Source organism: Bubalus kerabau, chromosome 8, assembly GCF_029407905.1.
Source record: "Bubalus kerabau isolate K-KA32 ecotype Philippines breed swamp buffalo chromosome 8, PCC_UOA_SB_1v2, whole genome shotgun sequence".
Taxonomy (NCBI): domain Eukaryota; kingdom Metazoa; phylum Chordata; class Mammalia; order Artiodactyla; family Bovidae; genus Bubalus; species Bubalus kerabau.
This window is the reverse complement of record NC_073631.1, coordinates 110643707-110664259: the sequence shown is the minus strand read 5'-3', so window position 1 is coordinate 110664259 and position 20553 is coordinate 110643707. Positions and strand designations below refer to the sequence as shown.

At 40.1% G+C, this 20553-nt stretch overlaps 2 protein-coding genes and 1 non-coding gene across 3 annotated transcripts; 1 reads left to right on the top strand and 2 right to left on the bottom strand.

The window, feature by feature from the left end:
- Window positions 1-5292: 5292 nt before the first annotated feature.
- LOC129658730 (olfactory receptor 6B1) lies at window positions 5293-6225 on the bottom strand. Its single transcript, XM_055589577.1, has one exon. It carries the CDS (start codon window positions 6223-6225, stop codon window positions 5293-5295), a length of 933 nt encoding a protein of 310 aa, XP_055445552.1.
- Window positions 6226-11500: 5275 nt separating this feature from the next.
- On the top strand, window positions 11501-11573 carry TRNAV-AAC (transfer RNA valine (anticodon AAC)). The gene has a single exon. It is a non-coding gene; the product is annotated as a tRNA-Val (tRNA).
- Window positions 11574-18985: 7412 nt separating this feature from the next.
- Window positions 18986-19927, bottom strand: LOC129658729 (olfactory receptor-like protein OLF3). Its single transcript, XM_055589575.1, has one exon. The coding sequence runs from the start codon at window positions 19925-19927 to the stop codon at window positions 18986-18988; it is 942 nt and encodes a 313-aa protein (XP_055445550.1).
- Window positions 19928-20553: the final 626 nt, after the last annotated feature.

Genomic DNA, 20553 nt, shown 5'->3' with positions numbered 1-20553 from the left:
TTAAAAAATAGGCAGAAGCCTGAATAGACATTTTTCCAAAGAAGATATAAAGATGGCCAATAGGAACGTGAAAAGATAATCATCAGATAAATGAAAATCAAAACAAAGGATATCATCTCATATCTGTCAAATTGGCCATCACCAAATAGAAAATAAATTACAAGTTTTGCTGAGCATGTTGAGAAAAGGGAACACTTGGTGTGTACTGTTGGTAGGATTGTAAATTGGTGCAACTACTATGGAACACTGGTGGTTCAGGTGGCAAAGAATCCACCTGCAAGGCAGGAGACCCAGGTTCGATCCCTGGGTTAGGAAGATCCCCTGGAGAAGGAAATGGCAAATCACTCCAGTATTCTTTCCTGGAGAATCTCATGAACAGAGGAGCCTGATGGGCTACAGCCCATGGGGTCACAAAATGTTGGACCCGACTTGAGCAACTAACACACACTATGGAACACAGTATGGAGCTGCTTCAAAAAACTAAAAATAGAATAACCATATGACCTAAAGAAAATAAAAACTAATTTAAAAAGATACATGCACCCAAATGATCATACCGGCGTTATTTACAGTAGCCAAGATATAGAAGCAATGTAAATGCCCATCAATAGATGAATGGATAAGATGCCGGGTATGTATACATACACACACACACACACACACACACACACACACAATGGACTACTGCTTAGCCACAGAAAAGAATGAAATTCTGCCATTTGCAACAATGTGGATGGACCAAGAGAGTATTATGCTTAGTGAAGTAAGTCAGACAAAGACAAATAAATACACTGTGTTGTCATTTATACGTGGAATCTAAAAAACAAAACACTCTTCCTTAGTTCAGCTTACATTAGCTGTGTTAATCAGGCATCAACTCTATTCCAGTGGCTGTTAGAATCTAGGGAAACAAAGATGAATGAGATGAGTTCCTGTTCCTTCGATATCAAAAAGAGAACACAGGACAGCTGATTGTGCATCAGACAGGAAGTGCAGGCACTTGTTGTTAAGATTCTTGAAAGAGATTCAGGAAACAGCCCAAACAAGACAGGCATGCCTAAAAGAGCATGCTGTGTTTTATAAACTATAAGACCTTTGAGAACAAAAGTGCTAGGTGGGAATATCCGGCTCTGATGCTGGAGAAGTGGATGCTGATGGGCAAGCATGGGCAGGACATCAGAGAGCTTTATGACCAAGCTAAGGATGTCGTCTTTGTAGACAGTGAAGAGAAACAATGAAGTGTTTTAAAGAGGAGAGTGACAGGAGCAGAGTAGTGTTTTCATTTAGGGGGGAATTATTTTATCTAGGAAACAAGCAACACAGCATTTATTAAGTAGAAAAACAGAAGAAAACATGAAGTAAATATGTGTAAATAGATAGCTAGTGGGAAGCTGCTGTATAAACACAGCAAGTTCAGCTCTGTGCTCTGTGATGACCTAGAGGGGTGGGATGGGAGGGGATATAGGTATACATACATCTGCTTCACTTTGTTGTATAGGAAAAACTAAAGCAATTGCACTTCAATTAAAAATAAATTTAAAAAAGAAAATATTAGGTAAGAAAAAAAATGGAGGAGGACTAGAGGGAAGTGGAAGAGACACAAATGCTTGAAATGCATCCACTCCTAGATAAACACTTCTAATTTTGTATCTGTATCTCTATATATTTCTCTTTTCAGATTATCATTGGTCACATGATCTCAGCCCACCACGGGGACATTTCCATGCCTCAGTCTAATCATAAATCAAAAGGGAAATGCTCCAAATGTCAAATATGTTTCATGTAGAATTATAATAGCTGCTTTAGTATGCTCTCAGTGCTGCGCCCTCCTGTTACCATGACAACCTGTTCAGCAAAAGGCAAGGTTGATGAAGTTGTTTTGATCCAGAAGCTTTGCCTCACTGTTTGAGGCTTCAGATTTTTTAATATCAAATAAACCACATACAGCATTTGTTTATACTCTGTTATAAATTAGAAATATTAATTTATCTAAATTTCATATTTTAATATAGCATGTTTATCTATGTATACATTTATGGTGTCATAACCAGCCCAACTCCCAGAGGCTTCTGGGTCTCAAAAGAATCTGGCAATAAACAAAAGGGAAAAAGGAAAACCATATTACACCAAGGCAGAATAACAATTTTGCTGTTCTTTGTTATTCTGCCTAGCATAATATCACAAGTACAAAATGTAAGAATCAGGTTAAAGAAATAGCTGCCTAGCTCTCTAAAACACTATTGGGTTATTAAACCTTCATTTGATTAATATTTGATCTATCTACTCTCATCCCTGCAGTCTGGAAATTATTAATGCTCCTTCTTTCATCTCTTTACAAAAAAGTACACATATGCCATATATTCCTGTATTTAATGGGATCATGCTGTACATCATTTTTGTAATTACTTATTTGCAAACTGTTTTTTACTCAATAGTATAATGTGAGTTATACTATCAATAAAAAAATCCCATGCCATTTTTTTAGCTACAATATTTTCCATCACGAGGATGTTTTACTCTATCCAACTCTATCTTTTTTAACATGCTGGGTTTTTTCATTTTTTTATGTTATAAACAACATTGTAATGAACATCCCCCTGATTATTCCCATATGGATGCATTTCCTTAATCGTGTCCGACTTTTTGTAACCTCATGGACTGTATAGTCTATGGAATTCTCCAAGCCAGAATACTGGAGTGGGTAGCTATTCCCTTCTCCAGGGGATCTTCCCAACCCAGGGGTCAAATCCAGGGCTCCTGCATTGCATGCAGATTCTTTACCAGCTGAGCCACCAGGGAAGCCCAGTATAAATGTCTAAACTGGAATTATTATGCTACAAGTGTTACTTTACTTCCAGTATTATTAGCCTTCTTCATGTAACATGCTACTCTGGTTCTCACTACAAGCTCCTGTACTCAGTACGTGTTTTGCCTATAAAACTTTGCCTGACACAAAAATAAAAACAATCCTTTAAGTAAGAACACTTTCTGTGCTGCATACTGATTAAGTACTTATATTTACTTATCTTCAAACCAATGCAACAGAGTAGGCTCAGTTATGAGCCTCATTTTACAAATGAGAAAAAGACACAGAAAGACTAAACTTGCCCAAGTTTACACAGCAGGAACTAGTTTCAAAGTGGGAACCCAGAACCTGTGCTTTTCAGTCACTGCATTTTATTTAGCATGACTGTCTAACTTCTCTTTATTCAGGCTTTGTGTAAAATATTACCTCCTCATAGGCATTCCTAGACCGTTGTTACTAAAGTATTCCATCATCAACAAGTCTACAAATAATAAATACTGGAGAAGGTGTGGAGAACACTCCTACACTGTTGTTGGGAATGTAAATTGGTGTAGTCATTCTGGAGAACAGTATACAGATTCCTTTAAAAGCTAAAAATAAAGCTACCGTATGATTATTTTTAAATGAATGTGGTTATGTTAAACTTCATTTTAATGTGCATTCCTCACTTTATGTTTTTTGTAAGGGTTTATTACTTGTTGCTTATTTTATATTTTAGACTATAGAAATGATGTTAGACAAAAAGCAAATTCAAGCGATTTTTTATTCCGGTTAAAAATAGGTGATAAAGCAGAGGAGACAATTAGTATCATCAACAATGCATTTGGCCCAGAACGTCTAACAAATGTACAGTTCAAGAAGTTTTGCAAAGGAAATGAGAGCCTTGAATGTGAGGAGCATAGTGGCCGGCCACCAGAAGTTGACAATGACTGACTGAGAGTGTCATAGAAGCTGATCCTCTTACAACTATGTGAGAAGTTGCCAAAGAATTCAACGCCGACCATTCTATGGCAATTCAGCACTTAAATTGGAAAGGTGAAAAGGCTCGATAAGTGGCTACCTCATGAGTTGATTGAAAATCAAAAAAAAAAAAATTGTTGTTTTAAAGTGTTATCTTTCTTCTATAAGCAAATAAGGGAATTATATGAATCAGTATGGGGCATCACAGGCGGCGCAGTGGTAAAGAATCTGCCTGTCAGTGCAGGAGACATGTGTTAATCCTCGAATCACGGAGATCCCCTGGAGTAGGAAATGGCAACCTACTTCAGTATTCTTGCCTTGAAAATTCCATGGACAAAGGAGCCTGGCAGGCTACAGTTCTTGGGGTCGCAAAGAGTTGGACATGACTGAGCACACAGTACTCACACAATAGAACATTTAAATTCCTCCTGACATCAGCATGTTACATTGAATACAGTTTAAAGTATAGCTCCCTTTGCCTTTGTCAGAACTATGAACCAAGAGTAGGCATATCCATATGCACTTCTGCAGGTGTGTGGGCTCACTTTATCAAAAAGGTAAAGCTACATGTGTAGGGTGTCAGATAAAGAAGGAGGAGAGTAGAGAGTCGCTGTGGTACAGGATGAAAATCTGTTAATTCCCAAGACTGGGCTAGCTACTTGTATATGAGGTAAGAGAGTGAGGCCAGAGGAAGTAAAAGAAAGCTGAAGAGGACTGAGAGAAGACTGAGACCAGAAGGAAAGAGGACTATGAGCGCAAGCTTCCTATAGCAAGTAATATATGTGATGATATTCATTTACTTATCAGCGATCATGTGTTCATCCACTGGAGGATACAAATAAATATGCTGTGACTGCTAGGAAGGAAATATGAAGTTCAACACAAAACAACTGAATAAGTTATATAAGAAAACAAAATGTAAACTATAAAAGGTATAGTTTACTTATAGGTGACACCTTGCAGATAACAGAAAGCACTCCAGCTATTTTGAAGCAGAAGGGTATTTTAATGCAGGGAAATGGGTGTTTACAACAAGTGTTGAAAGAGGCTAGAGACTATTCCTCTAGTCTTTGCCACCAAGATTGACTCCTGGCATCAAAGCCAGAATGGGATTATTAAAGGAGCAGCTACCTCTGTCTCAGTCAGGAAGCACAGAAGTCAGGAAGCCGTCACCAAATCTGATTTGCTGGAGAGTATAGTGCTTGCTAGATCCTAAAACAGCTAATTCATATGCTGCCATCTCTCTCTCCCACTCAACTCAGGAATTTACTCACAATCTTAAAAACCCCATTTTGGATCACAGTCAAAGAGAACACGCTGTTCAAAGGGCATGCCCTTAAAACACAGACCACAGGCGCAGAGGTAGATCTCAGGACACAACAAGAGCCGGTGGTTAATGTGGATCTGGTGAGGTCACATTAACATGAGTAATATGTTAATATCCAGCTGCGGCATTAAAGGAGAAAGGATGGGGGTTGAAGAGCAGGCTCCAAATCAAATTACTTCTTGTAATCACTTGTAACAGACTAGTCAGATTTGGCCTGGCAATAAGCCAGTTTCTTCAGAGCCTCTTTGACCTCTCGGTTCCTTAGACAATAAATGAAAGGATTGAGGGCAGGGGTGACAATGGCATAGAAGATGGAAATAACTTTGTTCATGTTGAAGGCATGAATGGCTCGGGGCCGGGCATACATGAAAATTGTAGCTGAGTAGAAGATGGTGACCACCACGAGGTGGGAGGCACAAGTAGAAAACGCCTTCTGCTTGCCCGTGGGCATGCGTAGAACGGTGGCCAGGATGCATCCATAAGACAGAATAGTGACAGTGAGGGGGAGGAGGAAGATGACCAGTGCCAGGACAAAGTCCACCAGCTCAGCTGTGGACATGTCTGTGCAGGAGAGGTTAAGTACTGGAGAGATGTCGCAGAAGAAATGGTTGATGACATTGGGGCCGCAGAAGCTGAGGCGAGAGATGAAGTATGTCTTAGCCAAGGAGATGCCAAAGCCAATGGTCCAGGAACCAAGAGCCAGGCGGAAGCAGAGCCCATGGCTCATAATGGTGGGGTAGTGTAGTGGGCGGCAGATGGCCACGTAACGGTCGTAGGCCATGGCGGCCAGGAGCACACATTCCGTGCACATGAGTGCAATGAAGAAGTAAAGTTGTATCATACAGTGAGCGAAGGAGATACTGTTGCTCACGGACCAAAAACTAAACAGCAACTTGGGTACAGTCACAGAGATGTACCAGGTCTCCAAGAAGGACAAGTTGGCCAGGAAGAAGTACATGGGCTTGTGCAGTGGCCGGTTCTGCTGCACCAACAGGATGATGGTCACATTTTCAGCCACTGTCAGAATATAGGCCATGAGGAATATGAAGAACACGGCTGCACGCATGCCCCAGCTCCCAGGGAACCCCACCAGGATGAACCTGGTGACCCGTGTCTGGTTTTCCACTTCCATATTGGAAACACAGGGCTTAACTCTCCTGGGAGAAAAAATTACTGGTCAGATTCCATGGTCCATTTGGAAACTTCCATCTTTTGCCTTCTTTGACTAGTAACAACAGTAACATCATTTTTAATAGTGCATTATAGGTTAGATCATACACTGGGTACATTATGTACACAATGTAATTTGATTCTCACATAGTCTTTTTATACATCTTAGTAATGAAGAAATTGAGTTTTGGAGAAGTATTAGTAACCTACCACATTCCCACTGGTAGCAGGGCAGAATCACATTCAAGTCTAAGTCTAAACACCATGCTCTATCTATTACCCTACACTGCCTTTCACACAGAGAAGGCAATGGCACCCCACTCCAGTACTCTTGCCTGGAAAATCCTATGGACGGAGAAGCCTGGTAGGCTGCAGTCCATGGGGTCGCTAAGAGTCGGACACGACTGAGCGAATTGACTTTCACTTTTCACTTTCATGCATTGGAGAAGGAAACGGCAACCCACTCCAGTGTTCTTGCCTGGAGAATCCCAGGGACGGGGGAGCCTTGTGGGCTGCCGTCTATGGGGTCACACAGAGTCGGACACGACTGAATTGACTTAGCAGCAGCAGCCTTTCACAACCACATCCAAATTAAACAGTATCAAACAACCATGTTCCACATTACCATTGCCAACTGTGAAGGATACACCTGGCTTTCCTGGCCTACCACCCACCCAGAGTGCTGGAAGTTCTGCCTTTACAATGCTTTTCCCCCTGTACTATCCGTGGAGACAGAGTGAAACCTGTCATTGTCTGCAAGGTACATGAGACAGTGAGGTGGGTAGAGTTAGGCTTTCCAGTATTAAAAACCTGGACCTCAGTCATAAATTGCTATATGAACCTTAAAATCTTATCATCTCCAAAACCCAATTTCCTCTTATGCAAGTGCAAATATTAATATTCATTTAGCTTATGTCAATGTGGATCAAAACCCAAATGAAATAATGTAAGTAAAATTGCATATAAAGTAAAATTTATAAACATATAAATGACAGTAAATGTGAAAGGGCTCCTCTCCCATCTCAGGGCCTTAAAAGATAAGGTTGGGCTCACAGGAGCGAGGAGAGTGACTGCTGAGGACCAAGCAGAGTAGTAAGTGGACATGAGCTTCCTCTTGTGGAGACTGAAGTCCTTGGGGGTGGAGGTATAAGTCTCTTGGAGGAGATTTTCTTTAATCAGCAAATAATAAGAAATACATAATAAAATTTGAGACATTTTCTATGAAGGTTAAAAAACAGAAATGATACACGAGTGATTGGGGAATGCCTCTCTGACCTCTGAGGAGGTGATATTTGCACAGAGGAGGATGCCAGAGCCCCAGCCTTCTGAAGAGTGAGGTGGGAGAGAGCTGCACTGAGATGAGGCCGTGCCTGCTGTGATGGAGGGAGAAGAAATGAGGACTAGGGGGGAAAGGCAAGCAGGGCCAGCACGTGTAAGACCCCACAGGTCATAACAGGGGATCTGAATAGTGGTCTAAATTCCATGAGAAGCAAGTGAAAGGCTTAAAGCTGAATAGGAGCACAGTATGTCTCATGCTTGGAAAGATCGCTCTGACATTGCAAAAGACTGTGGGAGTGGGAGTTGTGCAAGAGTGGGAGTTGTGAGATTGCGGGTGGCTACTCAAAGGTGACGGTGACCTTGAAAACCTTGTTTCACGGAAGTGAGGGGACTCCAGATGTGTGTTAAAAGCATCTTTAATGGTAATTGATGGATTAAATATGGGAGGAAAGAGAAGAGAGAAATCAAGGAGGAATTCAGGTATATGGCTCACTATATGGAAGTGATGCCATTTACTGTAATGGGAAAAATTTTGGTGTTTACAGACACATTCCTCATAGTTGAAGAGATGGCAATGGGCAAGAATCTGTTAGGGTTTTGTTCTGATGAGTTTTAACATGAAGCCTGAACAATATTCCAGAATATTGTTCAGAATATTGAACAGAATATTATTCAATATTGTCCAGAATATTCTCTAATAATCATTTATCAGTTATTACTAGGTGCTGGGAAACTTGCTAAGTATTTTTCAAATATGCCGTTAAATACACAAAACAAATAAATGAGGCACTGTTACTCTAATTTCACAGAAGACACTTTAGTTTAGACTAAGTAACATTTCCAAGTTTGAGAGTGATGAAACCAGAATTAAAGTGAAGACACCATCTGTCTGACTATAAAAGCACAGCCTCAACCACAATGCTGTCTCACATATAGATAAGGAATACCAGATTTTTCACTCAACACCACTTTTTAAATATTTAAAATGTCTGATAATTTTAGGAAATATTCTATAATTGTACTGAAATTTCATTATTGGCACAGGCTACTAAAGATGAGCCCAAATTTTTACAAATGTGACAGACTGCATGTTCAATTACACATATGAAACAGAAATGAATATATAGAAATGCTTGGTAAATGTATCAGAGGAGAGAAAATCATTACAATAAAGATAAGTTTGATGATAAAAATGTTAGAGATATTTTAGGCAGATGAAACAGAGTGAACAAAGGCAAAGAGATATGATATAGCCTGACATTTTCAGGGAGGCATCTCATTAAGACCTATTTCCTCTGTGAGTGGGAAAATTATAAGTTAATAAATGAATAGAAACATAAAGAGAAAAGGGGGATGGGAGAGAGAGAGCAATGGCCTGGGGAAAGAGAAGAAGAGATAGAATAGTGTTAAGGACCAGATTGTAGATTCCTTCATATGAAATATTAAGGTATTTAAGAGTTATTCTATATTATAGACAATATGTAATCATTGAATGTTTTCAGCAGCTGGTAACATCCTCACATTGCACCCTGGTTTTTGTTATGGGGGGCATGGATTTGGTTGGATCAGGGTTGCCAAATCAGAGATTAAAACACTAGTTGGAATACACCTTCATAGCTAACAAAGATACACACAAAGAAAAGAAAAATCACCCCAGTTACAGCATTTATTAAAGAAAAGAAGACAAACATACGCAGACATACTTGTCCACAAGTTATATGAGTAAATTTGCACTCCTAGAGGAGGCTCACCAACGACAACAGATTTCCTTATTTCTCACCCACTAAATGAAGGGTGCGAGCACTAACCCATTGCACATGAATAGGAGGACTTGACCACATGCGTTTTCAATGTATGATTTTACCATAAACTTTGTGGACCTTTACACTCATGGTGGTTTCTACTCCACTACGGTGTACTCAAATTTGTTACCCCCTTATTTGAGACTTTTGCCAATGATCCGGAATCAAGCATTTTAGCTTCTTCTCTCCATTCTTGTGCTTGCTGCATGTACACTTCTGCTTCACTCTGTATGGATTCTGTACAAGGGTAAGATCCAAGTAATCCAGATATGATCGAAACATAACCTCCTTCCTGTCAAGACAGCAGCAGTTTTTGTAGGCACCATCACAAATGAATTGCCAGGAAGACGCAGCAGCAAAATTGCTGTCAGAAGGCATAATAAGAAACTGCAGGCTGGGATCAGAGCCTGGGGTTTTCATTTCTGACCCAATATCAAGAGATAACCCTCAAACGTAGTAGGAGGAATGTACTCACTGCATATCTGGCTGTACTTAGAGTTCAAAAGACGAGATTATGACTGTGACTGATTGCTGGAGATTGAGAGTGGATAGAAGGAAGACGTGTGACAACAGAATTAAATATTTGGTATTTAAACGTCACTGTGCCATATGAACCTGAAACAGAGCTGAAATTTCATTATAGGCACAAGCTATTAGAGATGAGCCCACATTTTAAGAAATGTGACACAGATACATATTCTATCATACATGTAAAACAGAAATGAACATACAGAAATGCTTGGTAAATGTATCAGAGAGGAGATAATCATTAGACTGAGTCCTAAAAAATAAAGTGATATTCTGAGAAGGGACTCTTACCTTGGTTCAGCAGCCTCTAAATGGCTGGGATATGAAAAGAAATTCTTCACTGATTCTAAAATAGGAAGAAGTAGAAAAGAAAGATTCAGGTATTGGATAGATGTGAAAAGCACACTCTCTAAACATACAAAGGGTGAATGGCCACAGGTTACCCAGCTGCTTCCAAACTGATAGTCAGGACTAGAGGAGAGGTGAGCCCTGGACACTAAGAACACATTTGTGCCTGATGTGGCTCCAGGATGGCTCTCCCAGTATCCTGGGGCCAGAGCACCCATTGCCTTCCTGCAGGAAGCTGCAGTGGTCTTAGGCACACCACACTGTGAAGATCTTTGGATTCTGAGAGTTTTACACGGTTTTAAGACTTGCCCTACATCTCTGCAAACACCCAGGAGAAAAGCACTTTGACAAGGCAGTTCACGTCTCTTGTGGGAGCCATGAGAAATTTCTATTTGCCTATTGTGGTAATCTAACTTATTTTATACAGTATCAGTTCCAGAGGGGAAAGAAATCCATGCTTTGAAAAGAACCACCTGTGAATTTAGTCTTTGCTGAAGCACAAAGAGAAAAAAAATTACTACTTTTAAATCTCTCTGTAGATTTTCAGGATGGCCTGTGGCTCAGATGGTAAAGAAATTGCTTGCAATGCAGGAGACCCGGGTTTGACCCCTGGGTCAGGAAGATGGCAACCCACTCAGTATGCTTGCCTGGAGAGTTCCATGGAAGAGCCTGGTGGGCTACAGTCCATGGGGTCGCAAAGAGTCGGCCACAACTGAGGGACTAACACTCATTTTTCATAGATTTTTCAATTATTATTCAATCTTCAGTTACTTAACAGGACAATCATATCAGTACTCCATGGGAGATCCTAACATCCAAAGTAAACATACTGCTACATTTCAGTAAAATTTTAAATAAAGGTTTTTGTTTAAATGCTTCTGCTGTAATTGTGTGCTACATAAATTTATCATAATGGGATCATCACTTCGTCAGCTGCCTTTGGGAACCACTTGACCAGTATTTGATGTTCTAGGACAAAATTTCAGTTTACTAAAATCACTTCTCTGAAATCTGAAGAGCTCTTAAATAACCCTCACAGAAGCAAAAGCTGTCTAATTCATTGGGGTTTCAGGAAATGAAAAATGGAGATATTAGTAGTTATAAGCAATTCAGCCCTCCAATGTGTCTATGATAATTAAACAGGCTTTAACATAGTTTATAGGGCTGAAGTGTGAATAGAGATCAAACAGTGATAACACCCATATACTGGACTACTGCTTAGCAATTAAAAAAAAAAAAAGAACTGTCCTTTACCGTTAAAAATCTAGACATAACATGCAGGTTTCCGTGGTGTAGTGGTTATCACGTTCCCCTAACACGCGAAAGGTCCCTGGTTCGAAACCAGGCAGAAACAACACTGGTAGGCATCCTTATTTTGGGCCTTCCCTGTGACTCAGACAGTAAAGAGTATGCCTGCAATGTGGGAGGCACTGGTTCAATCCCTGGGTTGGGAAGATCCCCTGGAGAAGGAAATGGAACACAACAGATACAAGATGACAGCTGAAGGGCCTCAGGACCTGAGGGAAAACAGGACAGAGAGTGAGTTCCCTGGGTTTCCTTAACGCTTCCCACATACCCTGGACAGAGATCTGCAAAATTATCCAACCTGCAACTGCCAGCCAATACATATATATCTTCAAGAAAAGACTGGATAGCTGAATTCTAGAATAAGGTAGTGTCAGCGTGTCATGGAATATAGCCAGTTTGTTTCTCAAGAACTTCTACTACCTATTTGAGATCACTTGTATGGAATTCTGACCCTAAACGTCTTGTGTAAAGACACAGACACAGTAATTCATAGAACACTTTGACGATAGACATTCCCAATCTTGGGAGGAGAAGCGTGCTCCCGTTTTCAGTCTCCCTGGCACACTGCCACCACAGCAGGTGGCCAGAACCGGGTTAGCACAGATACTGTCTGGCAGACCCTCTCTCATTTCTTTCCATTAGTGCCCGCCACATCATGATATATTTAAGATCCATTTGGGAAAACTGTGGATGATATCAAATGATACATTTGGGGGAATGTCAGTTGTTCTAGGATTTTAGGATAAAAGGATTCAGGATAAATAGGATTTGAAAGAAGTGTCTTATTTTTAGTTGTTGCAATTTAGTTTTTATACTTCAGCTCTCTTAACTGTTCTTTACCACTAGCACCACCTGGAAAGCCCTTGAAAGTAAGTGAAAATCTCTCAGTTGTGTCCAACACTTTGTGACCCCATGGACTTTAGCTTGCCAAGCTCCTCTGCCCATGGAATTCTCCAGACAAGAATACTGGAGTGGGTTGCCATTCCCTTCTCCAGGAGATCTTCCCAACCCAGGGATCGAACGCAGGTCTCCTGCATTACAGGCAGATTCTGTACTGTCTGAGCCACCAGGGAAGCCCAAGAATACTGGAGTGGGTAGCCTATCCTTGCTCCAGGGGATCTACCTGACCCAGGAATCAAACCAGGGTCTCCTGCTTTGCAGGTGTATTCTTTACCAGCTGAGCTACCAGGGATGACTTTTAAAGCCCTTATTCCCCTATATACCTCCTTTCCCAGCCTCTTGCTTTCCAGTCTTTTCAGTCTGGTTGTTGGCTGTCTTGACTCTTAACCCTAGTGTCAGGCTGCCATACTTTTGCCTTTAAATATATTCAGCAAATGCCACCTGGAAAGCCATCCCAGTCCTGATAATACAAGTCCTGAGTCAGTAAAACAAAGGCCAGCCTTTATGCCAGCTCTTCAGGTAGCTGCCAGACATGTTGAAACAGCCAAAATTCTTTGAGTAAGGTCCAGATTGCTGTTTTTTACTGGCAACCTGCACCAGGAGTATAGACTGTAACCTTCATGGCTGTCACCAATTTGGGAGGTGAGAGGTAATAAGTGGGCAGCTGAAATGTCCCAGTAGTATTTTACCGTAATGCAGCATTTTCAGTTTTTATTAATCTTTCCCCTTTTGTAGTCAGTTTTTTACCAGATTTCAGAGTTCTGCAAAGGTTAATTCCAAAAGTTTTTGCCAGTTTATTGGCTGTTTTGTGGAGAGATAAAGTCTTGGAATTCCCTACTCAACAATTTTCAGTAATGTTTACAAAAATATCATTACCTTAAATATGTATATAATTTATATTTATTTATATAAATATTTATACATTTAATTAATCTACATATTTAAATACCAACCCCATGAACAGTATGAAAAGGCAAAAGGATAGGATACTGAGAGAGGAACTCCCCAGGTTGGTAGGTGCCCAATATGCTACAGGAGATCAGTGGAGAAACAACTCCAGAAAGAATGAAGGGAAGGAGCCAAAGTAAAAACAATACCCAGTAGTGGATGTGATTGCTGATGGAAGCAAGGTCAGATGCTGTAAAGAGCAATATTGCATAGGAACCTGGAATGTTAGGTCCATGAATCAAGACAAATTGGAAGTGGTCAAACAAGAGATGGCAAGAGTGAACATCAACATTCTAGGAATCAGTGAACTAAAATGGACTGGAATGGATGAATTTAACTCAGATGACCATTATATCTACTACTGTGGGCAAGAATCCCTTAGAAGAAATGGAGTAGTCATCATGGTCAACAAAAGAGTCTGAAATGCAGTACTTGGATGCAATCTCAAAAATGACAGAATGATCTCTCTTCGTTTCCCAGGCAAACCATTCAATATCATGGTGATCCAAGGCTATGCCCCAACCAGTAACACTGAAGAAGCTGAAGTTGAATGGTTCTATGAAGACCTACAAAACCTTTTAGAACTAACACACAAAAAAGATGTCCTTTTCATTATAGGGGGCTAGAATGCAAAACTAGGAAGTCAAGAAACACCTGGAGTAACAGGCAAATTTGGCCTTGGAGTACAGAATGAAGCAGGGCAAAGGCTAATAGAGTTTTGCCAAGAGAACACACTGGTCATAACAAACACCCTCTTCCAACAACACAAGAGAAGACTCTACACATGGACATCACCAGATGGTCAACCCCAAAATCAGATTGATTATATTCTTTGCATCCAAAGATGGAGAAGCTCTATACAGTCAGCAAAAACAAGACTGGGAGCTGACTGTGGCTCAGATCATGAGCTCCTTATTGTCAAATTCAGACTGAAATTGAAGAAAGTGGGGAAAACCAGTAGACCATTCAGGTATGACCTAAATCAAATCCCTTGTGGAAGTGGAAGTGAGAAATAGATTTAAGGGACTAGATCTGATAGATAGAGTGCCTAATGAACTATGGACGGAGGTTCGTGACATTGTACAGGAGACAGATATCAAGACCATCCCCATGGAAAAGAAATGCAAAAAAACAATATGTCTGTCTGAGGAGGGCTTACAAATGGCTGTGAAAAGAAGAGAAGCGAAAAGCAAAGGAGAAAAGGAAAGATATTCCCATTTGAATGCAGAGTTCCAAAGGATAGCAAAGAGATTAAAAAAAAAAAAAAAAAAAGCCTTCCTCAGCGATCAATGCAAAGAAATAGAGGAAAACAACAGAATGGGAAAGACTAGAGATCTCTTCAAGAAAACTAGAGATACCAAGGGAACATTTCATGCAATGATGGATACGATAAAGGACAGAAATGGTATGGACCTAACAGAAGCAGAAGATATTAAGAAGAGGTGGGAAGAATACAAAGAAGAACCAAAAAAGATCTTCATGACCCAGATAATCACGATGGTGTGATCACTCACCTAGAGCCAGACATCCTGCAATGTGAGGTCAAGTGGGCCTTAGGAAGCATCACTACAAACAAAACTAGTGGAGATGATGGAATTCCAGTTGAGCTATTTCAAATCCTGAAAGATGATGCTGTGAAAGTGCTGCATTCAATATGCCAGCAAATTTGGAAAAAACTCAGCAGTGGCCACAGGATTGGAAAAGGTCCATTTTCATTCCAATCCCAAAGAAAGGCAATGCCAAAGAATGCTCAAACTACTGCACAATTGCAATTATCTCACACACTAGTAAAGTAATACTCAAAATTCTCTAAGCCAGGCTTCAGCAATACGTGAACCGTGAACTTCCAGAAGTTCAAGCTGGTTTTAGAAAAGGCAGAGAAACCAGAGATCAAATTGTCAACATCTGATGGATCATAGAAAAAGCAAAACAGTTCCAGAATAAACATCTATTTCTGCTTTATTGACTACGCCAAAGCCTTTGACTGTGTGCATCACAATAAACTGTGGAAAATTCTTCAAGAGATGGGAATACCAGACCACCTGACCTGCCTCTTGAGAAACCTATATGCAGGTCAGGAAGCAACAGTTAGAACTGGACATGGAACAGCAGACTTTTCCAAATAGGAAAAGGAGTACGTCAAGGCTGTATATTGTCACCCTGTTTATTTAACTTATATGCAGAGTACATCATGAGAAACACTGGGCTGGAAGAAGCACAAGCTGGAATCAAGAATACTGGGGGAAATATCAATAACCTCAGATATGCAGATGACACCACCCTTATGGCAGAGAGTGAAGAGGAACTAAAGAGCCTCTTGATGAAAGTGAAAGAGGAGAGTGAAAAAGTTGGCTTAAAGCTCAACATTCAGAAAATGAAGATCATGGCATCTGGTCCCATCACTTCATGGGAAATAGATGGGGAAACAGTGGAAACAGTGTCAGACTTTCTTTTTTTGGGCTCCAAAATCACTGCAGATGGTGATTGCAGCCATGAAATTAAAAGACGCTTACTCCTTGGAAGGAATGTTATGACCAACCTAGACAGCATATTCAAAAGCAGAGATATTACTTTACCAACAAAGGTCCATCTAGTCATGGCTATGGTTTTTCCAGTGGTCATGTATGGATATGAGAGTTGGACTGTGAAGAAAGCTGAATCACCAAAGAATTGACACTTTTGTAATGTGATGCTGGAGAAGACTCTTGCGAGTCCCTTGGACTGCAAGGAGATCCAACCAGTCCATCCTAAAGGAAATCAGTCCTGAATATTCATTGGCAGGATTGATGTTGAAGCTGAAACTCCAATACTTTGGCCACCTTATGCAAAGAGTTGACTCCTTGGAAAAGACCCTGATGCTGAGACGGATTAGGGGTAGGAGGAGAAGGGGATGACAGAGGATGAGATGGCTGGATGGCATCACCGACTCTATGCACGTGAGTTTGAGGGAACTCCGGGAGTTGGTGATGGACAGGGAGGCCTGGTGTGCTGTGATTCATGGGGTCGCAACGAGTTGGACACGACTGAGTGACTGAACTGAACTGAACTGATACATAAATGTGGACTCCCCCAGTGGCTCAGTAGTAAAGAATCCACCTGCAATGCAGGAGACCTAAGAGACGTGGGTTTGATCCCTGTGTCAGGAAAATCCCTTGGAGGAAGACATGGAAACCCACTCCTGTATTCCTGTGTGGAGTATCCCATGCACAGAGGAGCCTGGCCGGATACAGTCCGTAGGGTCACACAAAGTAGGACACAGCTGAAGCGATTTAGCTTGCCCACATGCACACTCACATACTTTACATATTATCTTTGCATCTTTCAACCTTGCCAAATTCCATTATCAATTCCAAGATATTTGTTGTAGATTCTGAGAGATTTTGTAAGTAAATAATAATGCCTCCTGAGAAGAAAATGATTCTATTTGTTTTTTTCTAATTTGCATTTCTTTTATTTCTTTTTCTGGCCTTATCCCTTTGGCCAGAAGTTCCAGATAAGAAAACTGATGATCATGGACATTAAGCATTGTTCTCAAAGAGAAAATGATTCCATATTTTTGCTAATAAATATTGATGTCAGCTGTAAGTTATTTGTAAATACATTTTATTGGGTTAAGAAGTTTCCTTCTATACCTAGTTTGCAAAGATTTTTTTTATTAACATTAATACTTTTTGCCACCTATTGAAGTGCTAAACTGGTTTTCCCTTTTAGTCTGTTGATACAGGGAAATATATACAGTGATTTATTTTAAGGTGTGGAACTAAATTAACTTATAAGCTATTATATTTTTGCAAAGTATTGGACTTTATTTAGCAATATTTTTAGAATTTTGTGTGGCTGTTCATGACTGTTATTGATCTGTGGTTTCCTTTCTGTAATATCTTGGCTTGGTTTGCTGTGAGGGTAATCCTGACTTCATTAAATAATGTGGTGTTTATTCCTTTTCTATATTCTGGAAGAGTTTGAACTAGTATTAATACACACATATGAGAAGATACTCTATATCATGTGTCATCAGGGAAATACAAATTAAGTCAGTAATCAAATACCATTACACACTATTAGAACAGCCAAAATCCTAAACACTGGAGAATGCTGGAGAAATAGGGAGCAATAGAAACTCTCATTCACTGTTGGTGGGAATGCCAAGTGGTACAGCCACTTTGGAAGACAGTTTGGTGGTTTTCTACAAAGCAAAACATACTTTTACCATATGATCCAGCAATCACGTTACTTGGTATTTACATAAGGAGTCCTAAAGGGGTCAAAAATATGTCCACACAAAACCTGCACACAAATGTTTATAAGCAGCTTTATTCATAATTACTGAAAATTAGAAGCAGACAAGAAGTCCTTCAGTAGCTGAATGAATAAACATGCAGACAATAGAATATTACTCAGTTCCAAAATGAATGATTAAGCCATGAAAAGACATGAAGGAACTTAAATCCAAATTACTAAGTGAAGGAAGCCAATATGAAAGGCTGTATACTGTATGATTCCAATTATAAGACATTCTGGACCCCTTCTCCCCAAGTTTGCCGTGACATATAATTGATGTGTACTATTTGGTATTTATTTTTATAACTTCTTCCATTTATTGTAACTCTATCAACAGAAAGACACAGTAAACAAATGGAACGAACTGGAGAATCAAAATTCAAAATAATCTAGGCAGGTTGGTGTGTGAAAATCAATACTGATTAGCAAAACAAAATGCACATACCTTTGTTTAAGTTTAAGAGAAAATGAGTACAGTGGGTGTGGAATCTTTGTAACCAGTTTATAGGAATCAGGTCTTTGAAAATTAGTTGAATAAAAGACTGTGGTAATGAATAACTTTGGAAATAGACAGTGGTGATGCTTGCACAACATTGTGAATGTAATTAATGCCATTGAAGTATACACTTAAAAAGGACTAAAATGACAAGTTTTATGTTATATATTGTATGTTTTGCCACAATAAAAAAGACTATAGTGAAGCCACAGATTTCTCATCTTCAAAGCAAATAAGATCCAGCATAATGATCTGAACAAATATTCTGTCATATATTATTTACTTCAGAATATAATATCACAGTCCAGATTTAGGCATAGAGAGTATTGAAAGCTCCAAAGTTGATGTTAATTTGTTAAGGAGTTGAAAAAACCATTTGGAGGAAATAAAGCTGTTCTAAAAACAACTGGAGTATTGTCATGTAGAAAGAGAAACAAACATTCTCTCTTCTAGTCCACAAAAGTGTAAGTAGACCTAATTGTCAGAATTCATCTACCCATTCAATCCACAGACCAGATCTGCTTGATGAAGCCATGCATTATTCCTTTAAACATGGACAAGCTAATACAATGTAAAAATGGTACAAGAATCCTAAATACTACTGGATACTGAGATAAGATGATCTAAGAAAAGGCCCTTTCATGAATCACTGGTATGTAAATTACCTGGTATTGGCCTACATAAGGAAATGCATTAATTATGTGGAGAAATTGTTCACTTGAAATCCAGGATCTGAACATAATAGTCTTAAGTGTAAATGTCCCAGTCCCACCTTCACTTATCTGACCTTCTTTTTGATTTCGATGATAGATAACAAGAAATTCTTATAGTCTTCACCCTTTGTCTCTGAATTTGTCTAAAAGTTTACTGAGAGCAGCCATAACCTCTTTATTTCTCAAGCTGTAAATCAAGGGGTTCAACATAGGGGCCACTACAGCATAGAACAGAGCAACCATCTTCTCCCCTTCCACTGAGTAGGCAGACCGTGGCCCCAGGTAGGTGAAGATGGCTGTTCCAAAGCACATGACCACCACAATGAGGTGAGAGGCGCACGTCCCAAATGCTTTGCTACGTCCCTGAGCAGAATGAATGTGCAGAATGGCAGCAACGATACGACCATAGGAAAACAGAACCAGGAAAAAGGGAAGCATGATCACCAGAAATCCTGAGATGGCCACCATGACCTTGTTGAAAGAGATATCCACACAGGCTAGCCGCAGCACTGCTAGGGTCTCACAAGCAAAGTGATTCATAACATTGTGACACAGGGGAAGCCGAAAGGTGATGACTGTCTCCAGCAGTGAATTCGTGAAACCAGCCCCCAAGCAGCCAACAGCCAGTCCCAGACACAGCCCTCCATGCATGATGGCCGTGTAGTGCAGCGGGTAGCACACTGCCACATAGCGGTCATAGGCCATGGCCCCCAGCAACAGGAACTCAGACGCAGCCAATGCCAGGGACGTAGAGAGCTGGATCACACAGCTGGAGAATGGGATGCACTTCTGGACTGAGAGCAGGTGGGCCAGCATTTGAGGGACAATACTGCTTGAGTAACAGAGGTCCACAAGAGATAAAACACTAAGGAAGAAATACATGGGGGTGTGAAGCCTGCTGTCCAGTCTGATCAGAAGAAGGATGAGCACATTTCCCACAATGGTCACCAAGTACATGGCCAAGAACAAGACAAAGAGGGAGACTTGAGTCCCCCAGTCACTGGACAGCCCCAGCAGAATGAACTCACTCACCCATGTCTGCGTTTTATTCCCCTGACCCATTCGTTTCTAAGAACTGAACTAAAGATGTCAAAATGACAAATTAAAGAAACTCAGAATTGGAAGATGGCTTTCATACCACATGGAAAATCTACCCATTTGAACTTAAAGTTCTCCCTGAATGTGTCAGCCAGATCGTCATCCAGACTCTGCTTAACGTATCTGTAGAGGAAGAATGAAACGGTACCCAGTTGAGCAGCTGGAAATCAAGGGGGAAAAAAGGTTACATACTTGAAATTCAATTTATTAGAACATAAGTTTTCTCTCAAATATCTACTCTTAAATGGAGGAAGGAAATTAATGAAGTGTTTAGATTTAAAATTCTAGTTAACTTAGTAGTTATTAGAGGGGATAATTACTGTCTTTCTGGTGAGACAGGTTTTAGCCCACATGAAAGATCTTCTTCTGAATTCTACATGATGTTCAGTACCATTTAACTTTTTTTTTGTTTTGTTTACTCTCTGGATGTCTCAGACACAACTGTACTCACCCCTCCTCAATGGAATGTATTCATGAAATCCTGAATGTTTTAAGTAATATTTTCATACTTACTACCAATGGATTTGGAATTTCTTTTCTATAATTTGTCCTTTTAATCTGAGAGTGTCAGGTGGAAGGTCTCATCTTCA

Bases quoted from the DNA above. Each gene is read 5' to 3' on its own strand.
- LOC129658729 (XM_055589575.1), bottom strand. From the start codon at position 19,927: ATGGGTCAGGGGAATAAAACGCAGACATGGGTGAGTGAGTTCATTCTG.
- LOC129658730 (XM_055589577.1), bottom strand. From the start codon at position 6,225: ATGGAAGTGGAAAACCAGACACGGGTCACCAGGTTCATCCTGGTGGGG.